Source organism: Oryzias melastigma, linkage group LG23 (genome assembly GCF_002922805.2).
Source record: "Oryzias melastigma strain HK-1 linkage group LG23, ASM292280v2, whole genome shotgun sequence".
NCBI classification, from domain to species: domain Eukaryota; kingdom Metazoa; phylum Chordata; class Actinopteri; order Beloniformes; family Adrianichthyidae; genus Oryzias; species Oryzias melastigma.
In genome coordinates, this window is record NC_050534.1 from 21,202,918 (window position 1) to 21,227,579 (window position 24,662).

Sequence of the window (24,662 nt, forward strand, 5' to 3'; positions counted from 1 at the left end):
ATTCATTATAAGCAAAAGCACATTAACTGTTCCTTTTAAGAACAAATATTTTTTAATTTACCATAAGAGAAGCACCACGAATATGGTTTATGTGTAACATTGTTGTCTTTAAAATTAAAATATTTTTTGCCATTCTATTAACATGAAAAGGATTAATACACAGGTAGGGTTTTTTCACTAATTGTCTCAATCACATTCTCAGTGATTTCATCAATCTTGGTATCAAATCCTTCAGTCTTTCACAACATTACTGCTTGTACTTTTGGTATTCATAAATGTTTCTTGTTTAATAAAATATGCCCCATATGAAATAATCGAGCAAGTCTTCAAATTTCAAAATTTTATGTAGATTAGCAACAAACCTTTAAATATATTCAATGGATATTTTTTCGTTATATATAGTCATTTTTGGCCAATTTGTCATCTATTGAGGTTTTTATGCTAATTTAGAGTTTAGCTTTTATTTTAGCAACATTCTTACCAATTTAGTTTACTGAGGAAATTTTGGGTAGTTTAGCTAGTAATTAAGCAATTTCCTCTTTTTTTTTAATTTTTAGCTATTTTGACATCTACTAAGGTCTTTTGGGAAGTTTTGCTCATTTTGAAGCAGCACATTAAATATTTTTTTTGCGAAATTGTCATATATTAAGGATCTTCAGCATTTTTCAGAAATTTAGGTCAATCTCAGCACTCTTTCATAGGTCTTTAACTGCATTTTCAGTCTATGGCAAATTTAAGATTTTTGGAATAGCTTCACCATCCTCAGCGACTACTTTCAATAAAAAAGCATTCAAACTAGCAACATGATTACGTTTTTGGCTAATTTGTCATCTACCAAAGTTTTTATAGGCTAATTTAGCCTTTATTTCAGCAACAAGCTAATGTTTTTGACTAATTTAGTTTACTGAGGAATTTTAGGATATTTTGGAGCTTAGCTGGTATTAAAGTAACAAGCTAGCATTTTTGGCTAATATGGTTCTACTGGGGTTTTTGGGCTAATTTGGAGTTTAGCTGATATTTAAGCAATTGGAATGTATTAGGTTAGTTTAAGAAATTTTATTACAATTTTTCAGAAAATTAGGTCAACTTCAGCTCTCTTTCATAGTTCTTTAAGGAAGTTTTCAGTCTTTTAACAAATTTAACATTTTTAACAAATAGTTTTTGCATTTTCAGCGACTACTTTCAGTGAAAAGCATTCACACTAGCATTAGCACAAGTTCATTTTTTATTTTTCCAAAAAACAGCAGTGAAACAAAAACACATGGCGTCGAGTCTTCTCAGGTCAGGACTTGAGTTCGTAGCCTAGCGGGTCGAGACCGCGGTCCAGCAGAGCCAGAGACGACTCCCGCAGTTTCTGCAGAAACCTTCGCAGCTCCTCTTTGGAGAAAACCTGAAGCACAAACACTCGAGGAGATCAGAACACAGAGACGGCTCCCAGAACGGCTCAAGAAGAAGAAGACCTGCTCACCTGGTAGAGGCGGTGCTGGTCGGAGGAGATGATGTCCGCCAGTCGCAGCGCCTCCTGGTGTCTGGAGGAGCTCTGCAGGACGCTGAGGAGCAGGAAGGTGAGGCGAGGCAGACACAGAGAACGCAGCGCTGCCATCTGGTGGCTTCGCTCTGTGTCTTCGTCCGACTCCTGCAAACAAACCATTTTATCTGGACCAGCATTTACCAACACTTCATGCATTCAGATGTTTGAGTTTTGCAACTTTGACTGTGGATAAAGCAGAAAAACTTCAGGAACCTGTCTGTCGTCGACCATCCATCCTCCGTCTACAAACAGCAGAACGTTGTAGATCCTCTCCTTCACGTCTTCAGTCAGGTTGTCCAGACGACAGGACCAGAGGCTCAGGGCGTCCTGACATCACCACAAACACCAAAAGATGGTTAGAGCGTTCGGTAAATGTTTGCGAAGGTTAGAAAAGCATTTCTGTGACCTGATGGACCTTTCAGTGACACAGAGAGAAATGAATCCGGGAAAACCCAGAAATCATCCAATGTCTGATAAAAGATCTCTTTTATCCACTGATGCCCAGCAGCCAGAGTCAGGCAGCGCCGATAAAGAACGGGTTGTTGCAGTGACCCGGTTTGAACTGCAGGAACATTATCCAGATGAGAGAACATCCAGCAAAACTACAACAACCAGCAGCAGCTTTTTGGAAAAGTCAGGAGAGAAAACCAATCTGGATCAAAGAAGACTCAAAATGTTCCACCTAATCTGATCCTCTGCTAAGAATCATGGATTAACCTGATTTTTTGGGTTCAGTTTCTTTCCTCAGAGATCAAACCATTGAGCTTAGACTGTGGAACACAGCACACAGTTGTGTATTTTTATTTTAACAATACAGTTCTTTATAAAGTGTTTTTTAATTATTTTGAACCAGATGTTACAGAGTATGACGGCCACCAATAAAAAGAAAATTACACAACTTTTAATCTTGTAAATTTGTGACTTTTTCCCATATTTTTAAGAGATTTAAATAACAAATTTTGACTATTACTTTTTAGGTCATAAATTTACAAATTTTATTCTTGTAAATTTATGATTAATCATCTCGTAACTTCATGAGTTTTTTTTCTAGCAAATTTTCAAGATTTTAAGTCATGAATTCAAAAGATTAAAGTAATAAACTTAGCCTAATACTTTCTAATTCATAAATTTACGACTTTTAATCTAGTAAATTTACAAGTTTTTTCCAGTAAATGTACAACTTTAAATTTCATAAGTTTGTAAGTTTTTTTCCATCCATCCATCCATCTTCCTCCGCTTCATCCGGGACCGGGTCGCGGGGGCAGCAGTCTAAGCAAAGATGCCNNNTTTTTTTTTTTTTTTTTTTCTCATGTAAGTTTTTTTCTCATAAAAAATTAGGAGATTTAAAGTTGTAAATTTACATGACTAGAGAAATAAATTTAGTTTATTACTTTTTAAGTCATAAATTTACAACTATTAATCTCATAAATTTAAGTTTTTCCAGTAACTGTACAACTTCTTTCTAGTAAATTTACGACTTTGAATCTCATTAGTTTACAACTTTTTTTCCTCATAAAAATGTACGAGATTTAAAGTTGTAAATTTATAAGATTAAAGTAATAAATTTAGCTTATTACTTATTACTGGCAGCATCACTAAGACCTCTGAGGAGTCAAAGAGGACACATCTAACCTGTGTGACCAAAAACACCTGGAGATATTTGACATTTATGCACATTTAGAGAGAAAAATAAAGAAATGTTGTTGTAAATAATTTAATACTGGACAAATTTAAACTTTTAACAAACAAAACGTTTTGTTCATGTTCATATTCTGTTTTTCTCTCTAAAAATAACATTTTGATTTTTGTGTTTTTTTACTATTTAAATTAGTCCAACACAATTATGAAACAGAAAAAAATGTAAAATCGTGATAGATATCAACAATACACTGTCTTCTGGAAAAAGGGGCAAAGACACTCATTTGTAGGACATTTTTTTAACCTTTCAGAGTCAAACTAGCAGAAAAGTCCAGGTGGATATTTTGAGGTTTAAATGTTTAAAACCTCTTACCTGTTTCTCATTAATTCTCTACGGTTTTCCAAAACTCTACGGCTGTAATATACTTAAAAGTTTCAAAGACAAATGTAACTTACTTTTTATTCTTACTGATGTGAGTTACCTTAATGAATACAGAATCAAAAGAAATACATTAAACCATATTCTTTATTCTCTCCTTTTATTTCACAACATGAAAAATAAAATATTGTATTTGGCCCGACGACCACAATCTCATTTGAGCGAAAAAGTTTGGGCGGCCCTGTTCCACAGCTTCATATTTCAGCAGGATCCAAAAAACTTTAACTTTAGTGTTTTTCTAGTTCATTTGTGACTTTTTTCTTGTAAATTTATGTGTATTAAAGTCATAAATTTACAGCATTGTAAGTAATAAATTTAGACAGAAATTCAGGAGAAAAAAATAATAAATTTAGTAAATAAATAAATTCTAAATTCTCAACTTTCTTCTTATTATTTAACACCTATGACCATTTAAAACTCAGAACTTCCATGGAAAAGCTCAGACGTTCCTACATGAAGGTTGTGGTTTTCCACACATGAACTCGACTCGACACCAACAACCCGTCTGTGACGCTCCAGGTTGGTGCAGAAACGTGTAATTTGACAACAATCCTCATCTGTGCTAAGATGAACTTGTGTGCGTACCTGGTACTCTTTCTCCTTCATCTCATTGGCCACTTTTTCCGTGAACTTGGCCTCGGGGGCGGGCGGCGGCTTCTGGGGGGCGGAGCTGCTGTGGCTGAACCAGTCGGTGAAGGCCTCATGGGCTTCCTGTCAGAAACAATCCCATCCAGTTCATCCCCTAAACACAAACACAGATGTTTTCTGCAGAGGTGACAGACCAGGTAAGCTCTGATGCACAGGTGCTCCCTGATGGCATTCTCGTCCTCGGCAGGAAGGGGCGTGGTCTGACCGACCCCCGTCCACTGCGAGTAAATCTCCCTCATTGAATCTTCGGGGACCTTGGAGAAGACGGCTTTGGCTGCATCGTGTTTCTGCAGAGCTGGAAGGCAGGAAGTGGATTCAGAACAGCAGCCCGTATGCGGAGTCATCAAGATTTCGGGAAAGTACCGAGAAATTTCCTCATGATGGCGTTGGACTGCTTGAGGGCCTCGGCTCGATGGGCGGGATCAAACAGCAGCCAATCGATGACGTCAATCTTCTTTTGATCCTCCTATCAGAGCACAGATTCACGTCACTTCGAGCTTTTCATTATGTTTATTCGGTTTAGATCGGTTAAAACTTTGAGTGCCTTAGAGCTTAAGATCAAAAGCGTTTTAACCACAATGGATTTATCTCATCTAAAAATTGAATTCCTGAGAGGCCTCATATGTTACCCTCCCCCACTACCTCCTTTTAACCCACTCTCATTGGCTGAGCAGCTGCTACATGCCCCTCCCCCTCTGCTATCCTAGTCAGAAAAAATCATTTTAATTTTTTTTCTCAAAATGGCAGCTTTTCTATTGGTTTATCTCCATAGCAACCATTTTATTTTTTAGTCGCCTGGAGGTGACAAACACATCGTTGTTAGTTTCAGAAGAATCGGTAAAAGTAAACTGTTGGATTTCCTTAGCAACAGATGTTTTTTGTCCATATGTTATATCATTTCGTTCTGCTTGAACCAGCAATGTTATACTTTCGCTTAGCAACTCTCGATTAGCAAATTTAGCAAACTCGCCATGCTAAAGCTAATCAAAATTTAAAACTTCTAATTTCAACATTTTTTACCAAGTAGCTTCCAAATTATGCTCAAGTAGTTAGATAGCCATAGACTGAAATCTCTAGGAGGAATTTAAATTTGGACATGGTGCTGAAGGTGATTTAAAAAAATAAAATAAGCACCTTCTTCTTCGAGATCAAAGGTCAACAAATCTTTGGGTGTAGACTTAAACTGGTGGTATGAGGGTCTAGATCCTTTTCTTTTTACTTTCTTTTATTTAATGGTTTCTCCCGCTGTGATGTCATCATTTTTTGTTTACCGAGTACCAGGTATTAGCTCATTTTTGTGAGTTTTTTAATATATGGGGGGCAGGAAATTTCCACTCAGAGGTACAGTAAGAAAAAAGAATTACAAAAAACAATTTGGTTAAACTGAAATAAAAAAAAACATTCTTCATCTATAAACTCAATTTTTGTTCATTTTCGTGTTTTTACCTTCGTGGTTCCCGTTTCCAGCGCCTGACTGTGATGCGTGAACTCGGTCTCGTCGCGTTCTCGGACCGTTTCCACCACCAACTTGGTTATGGCGGATACGTCCAGCCCCGCCTCCCTGGCGAGCTGCAGGCACCGCGGCCGCAGCTCCGGCTGCGTGACCGTCTCTAAGAAATCGGCGTACTGAGCGGTGGCGAGCTCGGCGGGGAGCTGGCCCACGTAGCTCGCCACCAGGTCGTTGTGCTGGTCCCGGACAAGGAGGGAGACGTACGCCTTCAGCACGTCGACACACACCTCCTCCTGACAAACACAGATGATGTCATCGAAAGGAAGCCGCAGGAAATGACTCTGAAAGATGCTGACTAGCTTACCTTCAAAGCCAAACCCAGAGAGCGGAAAAACAGCACCAGGTGAGTCATGAAACGCAGCAGGTGGAAGGGGAGGGGCTTTGAGGCCGTCAGCCAATCAGAAAACTCCTCCAAAAGACCTGATGGAGACACAGATGTTCTACAGCACGTGTCAAAGTCAAGGCCCGGGGGCCGGATCCGGCCCTCCAGATCATTTTATTTTATTGCTATCCTTACCATCCAGGTCTCCCAGAATGATAAACTTCTGGATGACGTGGTAATGCTCTTTAGTCTCATCCAGGACCCTCTGAGGACACAGGAGAATGAAAAACAGAGTTATGGTCTTCAGGGTTTGGATTTTAGCCTCAAAAGTCATTTGAACCGAGTCGAACCTTTGACTCTGAAGCTTGAAGCTCCTCAAACACCTTTTCCATGGTCCAGCTGAGGACAGAGGGACAGTAGATCAACCCACCATTCTTACTATTTCTTATACATTTCTGAATGGTTGTATCAAATTAAAATATGTCTTAATTCTCATATTTAGTCATAAATATGTCTGTATTCTCATATGGAGAAGCTCCAACAATTGTTCTGCTTCTCCTGGAGGGCGTTTCAGTTTGGCCACTAGGTGGCGACTGAACTGTAGCATTACATCTTATTCCAGAAGAAGAAAGAAAAGTATGAGCAAAAAATGTTGCTTTAGACCACAAATAGTTACCTTAAAAATATTTCCTTAAAAGATTTTGGAAAATTCATACCTGTGAGTTTATAAAGATGTTGGTAATGTATGTTTAGGTCGACCGTTAGCATTAGCCGTCCTATTGGAAATCCCATTATACGTTAGCATTAAGCTAACAGGCTTTAGCATTATACGTTGGATCGATCTCTACTTTAATGGATCGATTATTGATCTATTAAGATTAGATCAATTCCAATCAATCAATTGATTTGATCAGCCCTAAAACTGAACTTCAGTCTATTTTTCTCATTAACACCTTAAAGTTTTACTTAAAAAAATATCGCAAGCATTTTACTTCAAAGATTTTTCTACACATGGTAAACAGTAGTGCATTTAGTTTAATTTAACATAATTCTGAATTTTAGAGACATAATAACATTGATTGAAGATTTTTTAAAACAATTCCTTACATAGTCGATCTTGAACAAAATGTTGTAGATTGTGAGGCATCAAAAAGAAATAAATACAGTATACTTAATAAAATTGCTGTCAGTCAATCATCATCCTCTTTGTGAACCGAACATCCTCTGATCTAAACATTATATGTATTTATACTTGACTATATTCGTTTGTAAATCAGTGATCTTGTATGGAGGTGTTTGTGACTCATAATTCAAAATAAAAGTCAAAACTGAAAATGCTTTTTAATTTTATTTTTGAGTCAACTGACACCTCTATATTGTGAAAATGAAACAGCATTTCTGTTTAAACATTTTAATTTTTAAAATTGATATTTCTAATTTAATTTTGGTACAAAAATGTGAAAACGCATTTCCAGAATTGACTTATTGTGAATTTTGAGTCTATAATCTTATTTTCAGTGGAGAGATCCTGAATCTAGAGTTTTCGGACACGTCTTGGTTTCATACTTGGCCTCCAGGTATTCCCGCGGGAGCGTCTCCACCTCCTGGTGGGCCATCCCAGACGACAGCAGGTCCTTCTCCACCAGCGAGTCCACCATGACTCTGAAGTACGCCCAAACGGAGTCCTCCCACGACTCGCACACAGCCAGAAGCTGACGGGCAGAAACAACCTTAAAGACGGTCGGAGCCACCAGACCCACAGACCCACAGACTCCTTCACGTACCGGTCTGAGGTTCCCGCTCAGGCTGGCGTAGATGGCTCGCTCGTATCTGTTCAGCTGCTCCTGAAACACAAACAGCAGCTTAAAGCATCTCTCCTTTCCTCCGAGGTCAGCCGGTTCTTCCTGATGCCGACCTCCTCGGCCAGCCGCCAGCAGCACGCCTTCCAGATCCCCCTCTGAGGGTTTCCTTCCACGGGCTGCAGCTCCAACCCGCCTGCAGGGAGAAGACCGAGCGTCAAATGGAGGTAAATCAAAACCAACTTCATGCTTTGACTCTAAACAACCGATGAGACATTGAAGTGGGCGTGGCTTTTGTCGTAAGGTTTTCTAAGCCAAAACACGATCCCTGTCAGGTTTTTGAAAATGATCAGCATTCGAATCAATAGAATCTGTCTCTAATTTCACTTCTAACCATGAAAGTCGACGTTCACCTTTCGTTGTGTCGCAAGTTCATCAACTGCAATTTAACGTCCTTTTTATTGTTTCTTACCGAATTGAACGGATCGAACAAAAAAATAAATAAAATCAGATCTGAGAGGAATTCTGGAAATGATTGGCGATACGCAGCCCTCACGTTACCTGAAGTCATGTTGGGGTCGTGGTAGAGCTTCCAGCCTTCCAGCGTGGCCGCTCTCCAGGCCTGACCACAGCGCTTACACAACCTCTGAGCCTGCAAACACACAACGAGGAAACACAACCTTTGTGGAATTCTGTAAAGAAAAGTGACTCCATCACCGGACTCCTGTACCTCGTCCGTCATCCCCGCTCGGATCAAACAGAACAGGTTCTTCAGCAGTCGAGCGTCGTCCTCTCGGTCCAGGTCTGCTAGGGGGCGCTGTTGCCGCAGCGGAGCGTCTGGATCCTGAGCCCAAACACATTCATTACTTTGGTTCTGAAGACAAAACCCGACCCGTTTGTTTCTGACTCACCAGCTCCGTGACGAGAGGAACCGTGAAGGCGGCGCCGCTCTTCCTCCTCGTCTTCAGAGCATGCAGAGTGTTCTCCCTGTAACGTTAACATGTACTTAAAAAGGGGCGTGGCTTAAAAAACCGTAAGGTGGCTGCAGACTCACCAGCACACGTTCTTGGCGTAATATTCAATATTGTCTGAAAATTCTCCAATCTGATCTTTGGCGATGCTCTCCAACCAATCAACAACCAGCTGCAACGGAGCGGAAATTTGAGTTAATCACAAAGTCAGGGGCGGAGCAACAAAAGCCACGCCCCCTCAAAGGAGATTTTGGAAACAGAGGCTTCAGATCATGATTTTGAAAGATATTTAGGTTATGGGATTTTGGTTAAAAACCTTATAATCATCATTAAAACACTACTGAGAACGTTTGTTTTTTTTAATAAAAAATGTCATAGGGGGACTTTAATGCTAAACATGATTATAACATCTTGTGTTGATCCTATAAATATGAACATCAAATATTTCTTAATGTTTTGGGGGTTTCAATAGAACTCCTATTTAGATTCTTAACATGATTGAACTAAAAAAACAGAAATGTTGAAAAAGTAAAAATGTTTTAAAAGAACAAGAGCAGCTCTGATGCAGGTGATACACATGCAGAGGAACGAGCTGGTTCTTTACCATGAAACCCATTTAAGAACAGAGTGAGAAAACTTCACATTAGTCTGAATTTGTTTTCCTGAATTCACTTTTTTTTTGGTTAAAAAACTGAACCACATTCCACTTTTCACTTATGACAGTTTCCCTGTTATATATTTTTTCTAAATGTGACTTTTATTTTGGAGAGAAACACGCAGAGATTTGGAAAGCGTTCCCGGTCAGAAGATCACAATAAAAAAACTAGAGGCTGATGTGGATGATGCTGAAATTGATAACTGAAATCATTAAAGCTAAAAGCTAAAATTGCTGAAGCTAATAGCTAAAACGCTAAAGAGGATAGCAAGTTACAATGTTAGCTAAATGCCAAATTATCTTTCAAGAAAATGTCTAATTTAGCCAAAACAGCTCGCATGTAGCTAAAAAAAATACGTAAACTTCAATATATCTTGAAAAAAAAAACAGAAAAAACCTAAATTAGCCAAAACAGCTAGAATGTAGCTGAAATATTAGCAGAACTCCAAAATAGTCTAAAAACAAAAAAAGGTCAAAATTAGCTAAAACAGCTAGCATGTAGCTGGAATACTAGCTAAACTCCAAAATATTCTTAAAAAAAAAAAAAAAAGCCTAAATTAGCCTTCTAAGAAGTTCTTAAAATTAACCAGAATTCATCATTTTAAAAATGAAACCTTCAGTTTTGTTCAGTGTTGGTCAAAAAAGACTGATCCAAACAGCAGAACTCCTGACCTGACTCTGTCGGATGACGGCATCGCGCTGGAACAGCTGCTCCACCACCACCTTCTCGCTCTCACCAGGAACCTGGACACACAAACCCAGAACAGCTCAGGGCCCGGTTCTGGTCTGTACACTGAGCTTCGTCCGTTTCATCACTCACAGACAGATCCGCCATGATGTCATCTTCCAGCGCCAGCTGGACCCGGTCCCTGCAGAACCAGACAGCACATGAGTGGAGTGGAACACGGAGAGGAGCTGTGGTGGAGCGGCCGGTACCTGTAGAGCGAGGAGACGAGTCTCCAGGTGCAGTCCTCCTGCTGCAGCAGCCAGCGGACCCCGGCGGTTTTACTGTTCTGACCGGCTCTCAGAACCACTGACTGGAGGATGTTCACCTGAAAGATGACGCAGAGCGGATCAGCACCGCCTCCAGAACCTCGCCTGCTGAACAGCGTCGCTCTGCTTCACCTTCTCCTGACAGAGGCTCTGATAGTCCTCCAACAGCTCAAACACCGCCGAGGACGAGTGCTTCAGGAAGGAGGCAAGGAATTCTGGGAAAAGACTTACAGCCGCTGCAGAGGAAGCAGTGAGGAGAAACCGGTTACAAACACTGATAAAAATGAGAGCAGAATTTTCTTTTTCAGGGACAAACGGATCCAAAAAGGTATGCTGAAACCATGATGAGGTTTTGACCGTTCCCCCGATCCTTAGCCATCATTGAGAGCAGCAGGAGATCCTTTTCTTTTTTTTTTTTGCAACACTGATGTTAGCTGTGGGTTGTGAGCTGCTTATTTATTTTATTTAGCTATCTCTGCTTCTGTTTGGTGCAGTGCGATTCACGTGTTGTTCCTCCAGTAAATATCTGAACTTTGGCGAAGAACTTGCGTCAAACAATCAGAGACTCAGTTTTGGCCGTGTTGATGATGTCATCCACTTGTGGAGCAAAATCCAAGATGGAGAGGAATCTCACGGTTTTTATCCTGAACTTTATGAATTTTTTCCATTTAATTTTACTCTTATTTTTATTTTTTCTCTCATCGGAGTAATGGGTGATCAAGTCGTCAAACTGGGTCAGAGAGAGACAGAAGTACCGCTGAAAGCGCCCGTCACTGAGCAGCAAACTTGATACTCGTTTGGTGTGAACGCAGCGTAAGAGCCGTTTGTTTTCCTCACCTGCATCTCCTGGATCGTCCTCCTTCAGCAGGGCGGAGCTCAGGTTGGCCACGTCGTCTTTGAAGAAGCTGGTGTTCTCCAGGCCGGACGCGGGCGAGGTGTAGAAGCTGTTGGTCCAGTCGCTGTCGTCTAAATTCTAGACGGGGTGAATGGACGAGTTTGAGTGACAGCTGACGGCGGCTACTCCTGAACGTTAACGAGAGTCTCCGTCTCACCAGACTGCTGAGCACGTTTCTGGGTGTGTGCGTGTATCGGGGCGTTCGACCTCCCGGCGCCAAAAGCGAGGAAGTCACTGGAACCCTGGGGGTGACTGAGAGGCAGAGACGTGAGGTGGGAAGACGCTCGAAGCTGCAGCTCTGACACGTGTGAGAGCGTCTTACCGGCCTGTCTGAACAACGAGGCGGGAGTGTTGATCAGCAGCGGGCGGGCTGGCGTTGCCGTGGAAACGATGGGGCTGGCACCACCAGGCGACGGGACTGAGGCCAAGAGTCAGGAAGAACCAAAAACTGTCCCGATATGACATTGTAAACACCAATGCGTACTTCTACAAAACAAACGGACATGAACACACAGCTGTGGAGGATACAGGCCACCTTCTTCCTCCTCCTGGCTGCAACCGTCACCTCCTCCTCTCGGACCACCGGAGACGGAAGCTCATTCTGACCCCTAGAGGTCAACGAGAGAAAAACAGAAACATATCTGACTTTTGTAGCCAAATTTTCTCAATTCAATCATTTCAAAAGCAGGATTTTTTAAAATATTTTCTTTAAGTTTCCACGTCCAACACAAACTAGAACTGATCAAATACTGATATCTGGAAACAAATGTGCTTTTTAGACTCAACTGAAGAAAGTCTGTTAAATATTTGACCACCTTGGCACAACATGCAGAGATTTTTCAGCTTTGTTCTAATCGGTACCCCACTGTCAACAATATTTTCTTCCCATTTTATTCATTTTACACTAAAAGTTTGGATTAAAAAAATCAGAAAAACATGCAATTTCAAACTGAGAAGCAACTTCTGACTTGAACTTTGTAGTTTCTTAGCTCCTAAAGCTGTAAATGTGTACGACCTACAGATATTTAAAGCAAACTACCTGACAAGTATCCTAAATAGGAGGCATAGACCTCAGTTAAATAGTCACAAATAGCTTATTTTATCTCCAATTTATGGGACACGTCCTGAGGAATTATAAACCTAGGACAAACCTTCGGAGCAACTCGTGGCTTTTTTCTCTCTCCATGTGGCTCTCTAGTTTAAAAAAAAAAACAAAACATTTTACATTTTAAAAAGTAACTCTAAAATAAAATTGAGAAAGGAGTAAAGAAAAAAGTTAAAAAAAAACCTACTGATAAAAAAACAGTTGAAGGACAGCACCACAAGTCAAACGACAACATTTTGACAAATTTTTGTAATAAGCACTAACTCAAGGTTCATTTTTGTTTGTTAAATTTACATTTGATACCACAACAGTAAAATTATCTGTATTTTTACTTATTCACTGGCGACATTACACTTGCTACCAGTGCATGTGTTGCATTGAGATGATCATATGTGGCAGGGTCTTTTATTTTGAAAGAAACTCACGTGAACTTTTGTCATAAGCTTTTAAAATTTAAGTTTTCTTTTAGTTTTTATGTTTTATTTATAAAAATGAAGATCATAATAACATAAATACAAATCAGCTTCTATTTTTTTTAAAGGGTGAAGGAAAACTTTGTGGCTTTTACTGAGTCGTAGTCAGTGAGAAATAACCTGGAATGACTCTTTCAGAGTTAAAGGTTGGAGACCTCTGACCTAGGACACTCAAGGTTAATAATGATGATGGATCCTCTAAATAGGATGGCAAAAAGTATCAATATAGGTGCATTCTCAGTCACACTGCTTTAGAAACCTGTCTTAGTTCCATCATTAGTTTAATATCATCTTGCAATGCAATTTTATTCTAACAAGGGCAAAATTAAAGTGGGTTAGTGGGGTTCTCTTTATTGCTAAACAGCTGTATGACTTAATACAAAATAGAAAACCATAAATAGTTTTGTCCACCTGGAAAAGTCCTCAGTTTCTACCTGAATGCAATAAACCTGTTAAAAGTGGCGAGGAAGTATTAAACCTGTAGCTCTTCCTGTAAACTGGGACTAAGTCGACGTTTTTCTCATATTTATTATTTTTGCTCTGGTTTTTAACATTTTTAACACCTACCGAGTATCCCGTTTATTTTTATCAATTAACATTTTTTTAAATTGTTTAAATGTCCAGGTTTTACTTACCAGCACCTTCTTTGTGTATTATTACTTTAGTAGTAAGTTTTTACCATGGGCTGATTTGAAGTATGAATGTTGGACTGACCAGGAGGCATTTTTTAATTTCATTGTACCTGAGACAATGACAAAGATATCTATCTATCTATTAAGCCAATATGAGATGAAAAAAGAATTGATATTGATGTAAACCATCCAGAGAAAATAAAAACAGTATCAACGTCAAAATGGCTAAAAATCTGTGTGATTCTGTTCAACTAACCTCTAAGTGTTTCGTTGAGTAAAGACTTTTGCTTTAAAGTTTTTCTTTAATATCTAAAAACTGTATCGAACCAAAACATTTATCGCTTCTAAAAAATACGAAATGTCAACTTAATTTGTGTCCGAATGTTCCTCAGCTTAACTAAACCTCACATTTATCAGTTTGAGTGAAGACGCCAATCAACTTAGCCGACTAGCAGCGGCGTTAGCATCCTTTGCTACACGGACTCTCGTAACGTTTCCGGGAGGCAACAAACAATCGGAAACGGAACAACCGAACCGCACAAATGTGAACAGATCCAAGTTTAAAAGCTGGTTCAGTTAATTACACAAAACATGAACGTGCTTTACCAGTCCATGCTGGAGAGCTACTGATTCCCGCTCCGCGATGTTTTCTTCCTCTGTGGTCTTTCTTCTTCTTGTTTTGAAATTTACCATCAATCTGAAGACCTGGCAGCTCACTGCTGCCCCCCAGAGTTCACCATGAGATTACACCCTGGACAAGATTAAAAAATGTTTTGATTAAAATAAAATAAAATAAAATAATAAAACAAAATAAATCAAATACACGCATTTAAATATTTAACAAAGAAATAGAAGGATAATATTTTCAATATTAATGTACACTTTTTTGGCAATACTTTTACTTTAGATTTTTATAATTTTCAAAATTACGAAAGAATATATTTAGAAAAAAACATTTTAAAAGTTACTGCAATGTGAGGAAGAATAAATCTGAATTTAAAGGGAAAAAATGTTGAAAAATATATTTTTTTTTGATGTGCAATTAATAAATAAGGAATGGAAATTAAGCTAGATAAAATGAAAGTATTTTTTTAAAAGGTCAGATGGAGTTATGGTCGGAGTGAGACCTCCTCCCAATAGACGATCTGTGCTCTGCCCTCCGCTCCGTTAGCTGCCGCTGTTGCGGGATCGGTTCACGCAGCTCAGCTGAAGCAGGAACACGGGACGGTTCGTGGTCCGGTTGTAGAACCCTCAGCCGTTTGGAGCAGCGGGAAGGGGAATCCTCACGGCCAGCGGCGGCTGCTGGACACCTCAGAGGTCGGATCGACCCGCGCAGGCGGATCCCCGACGAAGCAGGAGGGTCACTTTGACCCGCGGGAAGATGGAGACCCCAGGTAAACTTTTCCCACTGCGTGGCAGGGTCTGAGCGGAGGCGGCCGCACAGAGAGGTCACTCATCAGATAGAAGCGGATTTGAACCGCAACTTCATCTGGATCCCGCCGACCAGACCAGACCAGGGTCTGGTGCGGGATTTCAGAATAAAAGAACCGCGTATGTTCGGTTTTAACGAGTTTAATCGCAGGTTCTGCTGTAGAAACATCCCATTTTATCCTTTACCTGTTCTTTTTACAACAGGTCAGGCAATCAGAAATTTTTCTAACAATGAAAAAGTCTTGAATTTTGTTATAATATTTACATGTAGGGAGTCAGCCTCTTAGAGTTAGAATTTTTATCAGAACCACTTAATGCAGATCTTATTTCTAAGTGTTACTCTGGATTTCCAATAAAAGAAACAACATTTTTGTCCTTTTAAAATAAATAAGAGACGAATTATATTCATGCATTTTTAATGAAATGATTGTTACTCAGTGTTTGGGTTTTATTGGTTTGCAATAGATGAATTGAATGAGGAAGAACCGGAACCCCATTTTATCCCTCCTTAGTGCCCATAACTTTAAAAAAAATACTTTATTCGTATTGGTTTGATTAATAATCATTAGGTTTTAATTCCTCCTGGAACTGTAAGATAAAGACATGTCACTAAATCCAAAGGCTGTGTGTTTTACCGTCCCTAAAAAAAATAATGTTTATACTATTTGGGAGACTATGGGAAGAACCTATGAGGCACAGGAAGTCTTTTATTTTGAAAGGAAGCCATATTAGCCAAAATCAGATTTAGATTAAATACTTTTCTGTTATTATTCATGCCATAAAATAGAAATATATTTAAAAGCAAAAACAAAAGGTGAAAAAAATTGAATAATAACTGGACGGCGTGACTCCTCCCCCCTGGCGTTCCAAACAGGAAGTGTCTGTTGGAACCATAGACTTCTCTAGAGAAATAAATAATTATTACTCAGTCATTCTATTAGTCAGAATAACCATTCTTGCTCTTTTTTTAAACATGTTTTTGAAGTTTGAGTTATTTAAGTTATAAACTGACCATTCAGATGCCTCAGTAAAAGTAGGTGGAGCCTGTTGGTCCAAATGTTTGATTGACAGTGTAGGGGAGGGGAGTAGGCCTGCACAATAAATCGAAAATGTACCACAATATCAGCCAGTGTAATATCACAACAGATAGCGTAAACTCCCATCAAAGGTTACCTTAAATGTTTACAGACATGCTAAAACGACCCGGTGACGTCACATTCACCAAACAAACCTCCTAACGCATTTGACCAACCACCAGACACTGAGACACAGGAGATGCGCTCCTCCTATGTAGATGAGTGTCATTTGGAATCTCATTGAAGTTACGTTGACTTCTACTGTCTTAAATAAAACAGTTGCAGAATAAATGAAAATGATGTACAAGGAAAACTTCTGATGTGCGATATTAGCGATCAATATCACAATAACAAATATTGCACATTAGAAGTTTTCCTTGTATCGTGCAGCCCTAGTGTGGCTTTCCAACAAGCTCACTCTTGATTGGTACCGATGCTGGCTGCGTCTGGACGTCCAGTCCACATCCGGATGACCAGTCCGCGTCAGGAACTGGTCCAGTGTGGAGACGCGGAGCGTACTGGTACCCTAACCTAGAACCAGTACCCTAACCCGGTATCGGTTTGTGCTTGGCACAGCGTCTGTTACCAGTTCAGGTCCGTTACCAGTTCAGGTCCGTTACCTCATCTGTTTGCAGTTCAGGTTCAGTGCCATGTCCGGTTAACCTGGTACCGGTTCACGCTTGGCACTGTGTCTGTTACCAGTTCTGGTCTGTTACCACATCTGGTACCAGTTTGGACCCAGTACCGGGTTAGAGTACCAGTACCGGGTTAGAGTACCAGTACTGGGTTTGGGTACCAGTACTGGACGCGTCTGGAGGACCAGTCCACATCCAGATGACTAGTCCACATCCGGAGGACAAGTCCGCGTCCAGTACCACATCCGGTACCATGTCCTGAGGTTTGCGGACCCTTGATTTTACGAACAGTCAGCACGTCAATATGTGAAAGGATGGGAACACCTGACCGTCAAAAAGAGAAGGAGAGGGGTTCTTAGTGAAACGTCAATATGTGATGAGTTGGGGATGAGAGTGTGTTGGGGTCCAACATGGGGGACTCAGGAAAAAAAGAAAGAAAATAAGCGTCTGAATTGATTTTATTTGAGTGTCTGGTGTCAGAAGTGGGATTTCTGCTATCAGAATGGAGCTCATAGCTGGTGATACAGAGAGACTGACAGCTTGCTTAGGGAATGCGTACAACAAGAGACAAGACTAAAAGCTGCTTGACAAGAAGTTACCCTAACACCCTGTCTTTAGGTTCAGGTGGTAGTTGCTAGCACTCTGGTAGCTAGTATAGTTGAGTTCTGCTGCATCCAACAGACCAAAACTTTTTTTTGTGATCAAAGGTTGCACAGCCTGTTTTTGCTGAAGCTCCATGGGAGAGTGGGTAGAATTGCTTTTGTGGAGGTAGGGTTATGAAATGGGGTTGCCAGCTCAGTGGCCTTGTCATAGAGTGTCCGCCCTAAGACTGGAAGGTCTTGGGGCGGACACTCTATGAGTTTAAATCCCGGCCAAGTCATACCAAAGACTCTAAAAATGGAACCCAGGGTCTCCCTGCTTGAGACTTGGCATTAAGGGGTTGGATTGGGGGGTTAAACCACCCAATGGTTCAAGAGGGCAACTGTGTCTGCAACTCACCACTCCCCCAGGAGAGGGATCAGATGTGAAGAACAAATTTCACACATCCAAGTGTGTGACAACTGACTTTTTTAAAATTAAGCGAAATTTAATTTCAGCTTTTGTTTCTGTCCACAGTTTAGGAGCCAAGTACAGAGAGTTGAGTTCTGAAACATCCGGAACAATGTTGAGTTTCTCAGCTAACAGGCGCATCGCCACCTGCCTGCTGGTCAACCTCCTGTCCTCCATCTGCATCGTCTTCATCAACAAATGGATCTATGTGCACTATGGCTTCCCTAACATGACGCTAACGCTCGTCCACTTCTTGGTCACCTGGCTGGGACTCTTCATCTGCCAAAAAATGGACATTTTCTCCCCCAAAAGCCTCCCAGTACGTAGGATTGTGTGGTTGGCCCTCAGCTTCTGCGGATTCGTGGCCTTCACCAACCTGTCACTGCAGAATAACTCCATAGGAACTTACCAGCTGGCCAAGGCCATGACCACGCCGGTCATCATCCTCATCCAGACCACCTACTACAAGAAGAGCTTCTCCACCAAGATCAAATTCACGCTGGTAAGGAAATCCGTCCCTGTCCCTGCCGAGATTATGAGGGGGTCCATCTTTAAGCTCTTTTGTCCCTCCAGGTACCCATAACTCTGGGGGTGATTTTGAACTCCTACTACGATGTGCGGTTCAACCTGCTGGGGACGGTGTTCGCCACGCTGGGCGTTCTGGTGACCTCCCTTTACCAAGTGGTGCGTAGAGCGGCGCCGGCGGACGGGATAATGTTTTTGAGAAAATGACAGGAGTGACGAGTGTTTGCTTTTGTTTCTCAGTGGGTGGGGGCCAAACAGCACGAGCTTCAGGTGAACTCCATGCAGCTCCTGTACTATCAGGTACGAGTCCGTCCTCACGTCTGAACCTGAAGAACAAATGTTGTTTAGTTGTTGAGGCACAATGGAATTTGTTGCTTCTTTTGGTAAAGTATTCTTGCAAAACTCAACTCTGGAACTGGTCTACTTATGACTTTTGTCATTAGAATGAAAACATCTGAGATCTGTTAGTCGCAGAACATGTTCCAGCTCAACTCTCCGTTTCATCCTGAAACTCTTTAGCTTTCAGCAAAGAATTTTCTTCTTCTAGTATGAGGTGGAACTCAAACTTTCTTCTTAGTCTCAATCCCTGAATCTCTGAAAACTGCTGATAAACAGTAACTTCTGCTCCACTTTTGGTCTGAAGACGTCGTCTGTTCCTTCATGTTAATTATTAGCCGTATCTGAGGAGCATTATCAGAAGCTCCACCTGTGTGAATGATAACGTTAATAACTCATAATATTCTTATTGTTCTATTTACCCAAAGAGATATTATTTTCTTTGGTCTGTTTTCTTTGTAAAAACAAAAAAGAAAGAATTGATGATTAACATGGAAACACAAGGAGAATTTGAAAAGCTGGTTTTCCTCTTAGTCTTTATCAATGAAATTAATTGCTAGAGATACTATGCGAGCCTGTTACCATTGTCCAAGATACGTAAAGAACGACGCCATATTGGACATGTCAGGAGATGCAGTAAAATGACCATAAAACGCTTCATTTTGGTCTTATTTTAGAAGGAAAAAACTGTAATCATCACAAAATCAGATCCAGGTCGTGGTATTATTGTTTTTGTACAAAGTGCAACAGACTTCAAACTTTTCCATAAATAAATATAGACATTATTTAGGAAACGCAATACAAACCTGACTAATGTTTGAGAATCTACACACAGAGTGAGATTTACACAAATTGTTAGACTCATCGCTCCGTGTTTATTAACGGGTCAGTGGGTAGCCAACGTCGCCACAGAGCGCTCCCCCAGTCCCTGCCCGGGTTGGCGCGATGTGGTCGGGGCTGACTGGGATGGGTGCGCCCTGGTTGACAGTCGTAGTAATATGTCTGTGGTAGAAAGTATGGTAGCAGCTCAGAGCGCTGACGAGAGGTCAAAGGATAAACCTGGAATGAGAAGACTTTTCCCAGTTTTTGCAGTCCCTCAGTTCTATTTCCTTTGAAATGCTTTATGGGGACTGTGGGTTAGTGGGCGGAGCCTCAGAGCAGTGTGAAGAACGGGCGCGTGGCGTTAACCCAACTGTCGTTTCAGGCTCCACTGTCGTCGGGCTTCCTGCTCGCCATCATTCCTCTGTTCGAGCCACTGACCGGAGACGGAGGAATTTTTGGACCGTGGTCTCTGCCCGCTCTGGTCAGACTCTCTCTCTCGGCACCTGAACAACACATTCACCTGCAGGGGGCGTGGCTCTCATATTTATCTGCAGGGGGCGGGTTTTTATATTTACTTGGAGGAGGCGGGGTTTTCACATTGCCCTGCAGGGGGCGTGGCTTTCACATTACCCTGCAGTAGGCGTAGCTTTCACATTCACTTTATATAATTTGGATCTAAATATTTGATAAATTAATCAGGTTATTAATTTCCAAGATTAATTGGAGTAAAAAATACCTAATTTTGATGTCAGACAGAAGTTCGTGGTAAAAAGTGTTTTCCTCTGTTAAACTTCAGAAACAGGCCGTTTAAAGACGAGGTTTCCAGGGTGAAGCTGCTCCCCTTTTTAAAAGTGTCATTCTCTTTCTGTCCAGCTGACGGTGCTGTTCTCAGGTGTGGTGGCGTTCCTGGTCAACCTGTCCATCTACTGGATCATAGGAAACACCTCGGCGGTCACGTATCCTCTTTAGTTCATCCAGAAGCTCAGGTTCCTCCTGGTTCAGGAGATGACTCCTTCCAGAAGGTTCTGAAAGATCTGAAGAACTTTATTTAACTAGGAAGAACTTCTTTCAATGTTCTTAAAGAAACACTTTTTACGCGTCTTTTGTCACTTTCAGAACAACCTGATTTTTTTTTTTTTTTTTTCTTGTTTTGGTCGAATTTAAATCATTCCAAGCCCACATCATGAACACTCCACCCCTTCACACTTTGGTTTGATGTTTCCTTTGGAGCATCATCTCCACCCTGCAATCATCTATCTTTAGTTCATTGTTCCAGAGTTTTTTTTTATTGCTGTTATTTTTAAAGAGTCTTAATCCGGTCTGAATCCTGAACTTCTCTCAGTCCAGCGTTTAAGAGACGTTACTGGAGAAACTGTCGCTGTTAGCATCTTTCATGAGGACCAGGAGACGTCCTCGTCGAGCTCTGAAAACATTGACGGGACGCTGATTCTAGACCACAAAAAGTTAAAGTCCAACTGACTCGTCAGGTTTAAATTTTCACAGAATAACCACTATTGCTCTGCTTCTTTTTTTACATCTTCTTGATAATCCTCATTTTTTAAATATGTTTTATTCTGAGTTATTCAAAGTAATCCAGTCTAATCTAAACTAATTTAATCTAATCTAATCTGGTCAACTCTAGTCTTGTCTAGTGTCTCAGTCTAGTGCAGTTTAATCTAAGATAATCTAATTGAATTCAATTTCATATATTCTAATTTAATTTAAAATTAATTAATTAAATTTATTTAATCTATTTTAATTTATTCTAATGTAATCTATTATAATTTAATGTAATTTAATCAAATATAATTTAATCTAAAATAATCTAGTTTAATGCATTTTTATTTTATTTTTTCTATAAACTGACCAATCAATTAAAGTAGGTGGAGCTAAATATGTCCGTTTGTTTGACAGATTTAGTGTAGTCAGTTTTTAAGCGGGTAGGGGTGTGGCCTTCCAACAAGCTCACTCCTGATTGGCCAGAGTGGTAGCCATAGAAACTCTGACCGACTCAGACTATTCACTGCTTTCTTACTGACTGACATCCTCTGGCTCCAACATGGCAGCATCTGCATTACAAAAATGGTGACTGAATTGACTTCATTCGGTTGGGAGTAAATGGATGTGGGCGTGGCCAGTCTACTCTTTGGGATTTTAAAAAACTTTAAAGTGGGAATGAAAGTGCGAGGTTTAAGAGGATTTTTATTTTTATTGATTTTTTTCAATGTTATTTTTTTAAATGTTTGAAATGTGAGAGATTATATTTTTTATGATTTTTCTCAGTAGTTTATTTGTTCTTTTTTTAAACTCCCTTTAAAGTCTCTGTTGCCTCCCTAACTCCTCCTCCTCTCAGCTACAACATGTTTGGCCATTTCAAGTTCTGCATCACTCTGGTTGGAGGATACCTGCTCTTCCACGACCCGCTGTCCCTCAACCAGGTGAGCCTCTCCTCCTGGATCGGCGCCGTTCTTGTCTTCTGTTTCTTCAGCCTGTCTCCTCTGCGTCAGGCGTTGGGGATCCTCTGCACGCTGGCGGGGATCCTGTCCTACACCCACTTCAAGCTGGCCGAGCAGGAGGAGGGGAAGAGCCGGCTGGCTCAGAGGCCGTAGGATCCATCGCCGGAGACCGACCGCGCAGCCGTTCAGTGACTTCTGCACAGACTTTTTATAAGATTTTTACCTTTTTTTACTTCAAGAGTCTTTTAGACGAAGGAAAGTGTCATCAAGCTGACAGCTGGGCTGGAGTTTTAGAGTTTTCAGGAGGAGAAGGTTCAGTTTGCTGAAGTTCAGGAGCACTTGTCTCTGCAGGAAAAAATGATCTTAGTGAGCCAAAAGAACAAATGTGTAAACATCCCATTTCTGTCTTAAAATGTCTAAATCAGATCTGCTGTAGTGATAAATGTTTAAACAAAACCATTAAACTCAATGATTACTCAGAATGTTGAGATGAGCAACATCTGGATTGTTTAGAGGACATGATTTATAAAAAAATAAAACATAAATCAGTGGCTTTCTATAAAATCATCCAATATTTTCAAGTTTTTCTTTTCAAATAAAAAGTCTAAATGTGTTTTATTTGAACATTTTAATAAACGATTAAAGGGAATCTTGGCCTCATTTTAAAAGGTTCTGGTTTTTAAATTAAGAAAAACAAAAACTCAAAGATGAAATGATGATTTATTCTTTTAATCTTTTTTAAAAATATGACTGAAAGCTTCCAAAGTTTCTCTAAAGTGACTCAGTAATGAAAAATGTATTTTTTTTTCCTACAATAGTCCAATTTTTCATTGCTGCCTATTTGTATTTCCTCATTTTTTTATTCTTTTGTTTGAGTTGTTTTAATGTTTTCATTTATTCTGATCAGTTTTCACAACTAGATCAGTTATTTTAGTTGAAGCAAAACCTTAAGATTAGGTCTATTTTATTCCTCAATACCCGGAGACGGTTCTCAGTTCGCTCCATCTGGGATTGTTTAGGATGTTATTGTTTACAAAATGTAAAGCTGATAAATAAACTGCTGAAAAATGTATGTTTCTGCTGTCAGACTTTTTCTTCTAAAGTTATTAATGAATGAACAAAATCAACTTTAAAATCAATATTTAATATAAAAAATGAGTTCTATTCCAAAAACATAAAAAATATCTGTATTAATAGTTAAACTATACAAGAAAAATAAATGTTTACCAATTAAATGCAACCTGTTTACATGCAATAATATGAACCCAATTCAACTACAAATAAATTAACTAAATGGTCATAAATCAGTTTTTCTGTTTTAATTAAAGGTATTCCCAAATTTCTTACAAAATAAACAATAATTTGGGATGCAGCAGTAAAGCACAAAAAGAAAATTACATTAAAATTCCCAGATAGACAAATGATGCCTTCAGGTGAGAGGAGGAGAAATGAAAAATAAATCCAAAACATGGAGACAGAGGAAGTGGAATAGATGTGTTACAACATATATTTAAAATAAAGTTTCTGGACTAATCTTAAATTTTAAAAGATATTTGTAAGTGTTCAGATTTTTATCAAAGTAAATCTGGAATTCTACAAATATTAACTGAATGGTTATGGCTCTTCCGTAAAACATTATTAATTTGTCTTAGTATACTTCTGTCTCATTTATACTGTGTCAATAAAGTTAAAACAGTGACCCAAACTCTGTGGAAGGCTATACTTTGAACTTAAATTACGATTTTTACTCTTAAAATAAAAAAAGAGAAGTTTTTTTCTTCTGTTTACAAATATTTCTTTTATAATTAAAATCTTCACTTAAAAGGTTACACAATGAATAAACCTGTATGATTTGTATAACAAAAGATTTCAAAGGAATTCATGCTTATATTTTTATGTCATGATATACATTTAAAAATACTTTTATTATCAGGAAAATCACGCACATTGAAAAAAAATATCACAATTTTTTAAAGTAAAATAACAGTCAAAACATAATTAATTTGGTGAAAAAGACATTTTTCCAAATGGAGTAAAAACTATCCAACCAACAGCTGTTTGAAAGCAGCAGCGTTTTATCATAGAAACAAGTGAAGCTGGTATTTATGTCTCTTCCTCTGTTAGTTTAGCAGTTCAACAGCTCCAGATCTGATCAGATTAAATGTGGAGTTCCCCAGGGTTCTGTTTTGGAGTTCCAAACAAACGAATCTAACATTGTAATGTAGTCGAAAAAAAGGTCTCAAACAACGTTTTAAGGAGAAATTTATTTTTCCAAAACCACATTACCTAGTAAGGATATTGACACTGAGTAGAAGAAAAACCTGTCTATCATTTGTGAATATAATATAACAGGAACATGGTTAAATAGGCAGCATGTCAAAGACCTGTCAAATAAGTGAAGGAATCTTGTTTTCAAATAGTCTAAATACGTCTGTACACTTTAGTTGCAATAAATTGCCGATTACTTTATTAAACTGTATTTTTAAAATGTTTTTGTGCGTATTTTCGGTGTCAAAAACGATCTAAAGGAGTCAAGACTGTCAAATTGCCGCCCAAAATCTTAATAGAAAAGTGGTCCAAAATAACGCCTGTTACCTTAATTTTCTATTAATATATCATTGGTTTACTGAGTTTTAGAATACCACTATAAAACCTTAAGAAAATACACAAAGAAAAAATCTGTAGGATAAAAAATAAAGTGTGAAAGAACATTATTTGTA

General features: G+C 39.4%; 2 protein-coding genes across 3 annotated transcripts; one reads left to right on the forward strand and one right to left on the reverse strand.

The window, feature by feature from the left end:
- Window positions 1-1,207: 1,207 nt before the first annotated feature.
- nup107 (nucleoporin 107) lies at window positions 1,208-14,362 on the reverse strand. 2 transcript variants are annotated; one of them, XM_024288423.1, is made up of 27 exons: window positions 14,218-14,338; window positions 12,553-12,595; window positions 11,930-12,009; window positions 11,724-11,819; window positions 11,559-11,653; window positions 11,344-11,479; window positions 10,639-10,742; window positions 10,450-10,565; window positions 10,334-10,382; window positions 10,186-10,257; window positions 8,942-9,030; window positions 8,799-8,874; window positions 8,618-8,731; window positions 8,449-8,539; window positions 8,004-8,083; window positions 7,873-7,932; window positions 7,655-7,800; window positions 6,439-6,487; window positions 6,284-6,353; window positions 6,071-6,186; window positions 5,703-5,999; window positions 4,620-4,722; window positions 4,391-4,551; window positions 4,194-4,319; window positions 1,745-1,858; window positions 1,469-1,636; window positions 1,208-1,390 (listed from the first exon to the last, which is right to left on the reverse strand). In XM_024288423.1, exons 2-27 carry the CDS (start codon window positions 12,585-12,587, stop codon window positions 1,283-1,285), a joined length of 2,751 nt encoding a protein of 916 aa, XP_024144191.1. In that variant the 5' UTR covers window positions 12,588-12,595; window positions 14,218-14,338; the 3' UTR covers window positions 1,208-1,282. The 2 variants fall into 2 exon arrangements, with proteins under 2 accessions (XP_024144191.1, XP_024144184.1); XM_024288416.1 differs by lacking the exon at window positions 12,553-12,595 and having other exon boundaries at window positions 14,218-14,362.
- A 370-nt stretch (window positions 14,363-14,732) lies between these two features.
- slc35e3 (solute carrier family 35 member E3) lies at window positions 14,733-23,014 on the forward strand. Its single transcript, XM_024288436.2, has 8 exons — window positions 14,733-15,005; window positions 17,870-18,305; window positions 18,377-18,487; window positions 18,569-18,628; window positions 19,869-19,967; window positions 20,360-20,442; window positions 21,840-21,924; window positions 21,994-23,014. Exons 2-8 carry the CDS (start codon window positions 17,916-17,918, stop codon window positions 22,093-22,095), a joined length of 930 nt encoding a protein of 309 aa, XP_024144204.1. The 5' UTR covers window positions 14,733-15,005; window positions 17,870-17,915; the 3' UTR covers window positions 22,096-23,014.
- Window positions 23,015-24,662: the final 1,648 nt, after the last annotated feature.

What these genes read in the sequence shown, in the direction of transcription:
- nup107 (XM_024288423.1), bottom strand. Translation starts at nt 12,587, where the DNA reads ATGGAGAGAGAAAAAAGCCACGAGTTGCTCCGAAG. An exon ending in ACATCATGGCGGATCTGTCT is followed by an intron (nt 10,258 to 10,333) that starts GTGAGTGATGAA and finishes TTGTGTGTCCAG; the next exon opens with GTTCCTGGTGAGAGCGAGAA. An exon ending in GCTGGCGGCTGGCCGAGGAG is followed by an intron (nt 7,933 to 8,003) that starts GTCGGCATCAGG and finishes TTTGTGTTTCAG; the next exon opens with GAGCAGCTGAACAGATACGA.
- slc35e3 (XM_024288436.2), top strand. Translation starts at nt 17,916, where the DNA reads ATGTTGAGTTTCTCAGCTAACAGGCGCATCGCCACCTGCCTGCTGGTC. An exon ending in TGCAGCTCCTGTACTATCAG is followed by an intron (nt 18,629 to 19,868) that starts GTACGAGTCCGT and finishes CTGTCGTTTCAG; the next exon opens with GCTCCACTGTCGTCGGGCTT. An exon ending in CGTGGTCTCTGCCCGCTCTG is followed by an intron (nt 19,968 to 20,359) that starts GTCAGACTCTCT and finishes CTTTCTGTCCAG; the next exon opens with CTGACGGTGCTGTTCTCAGG.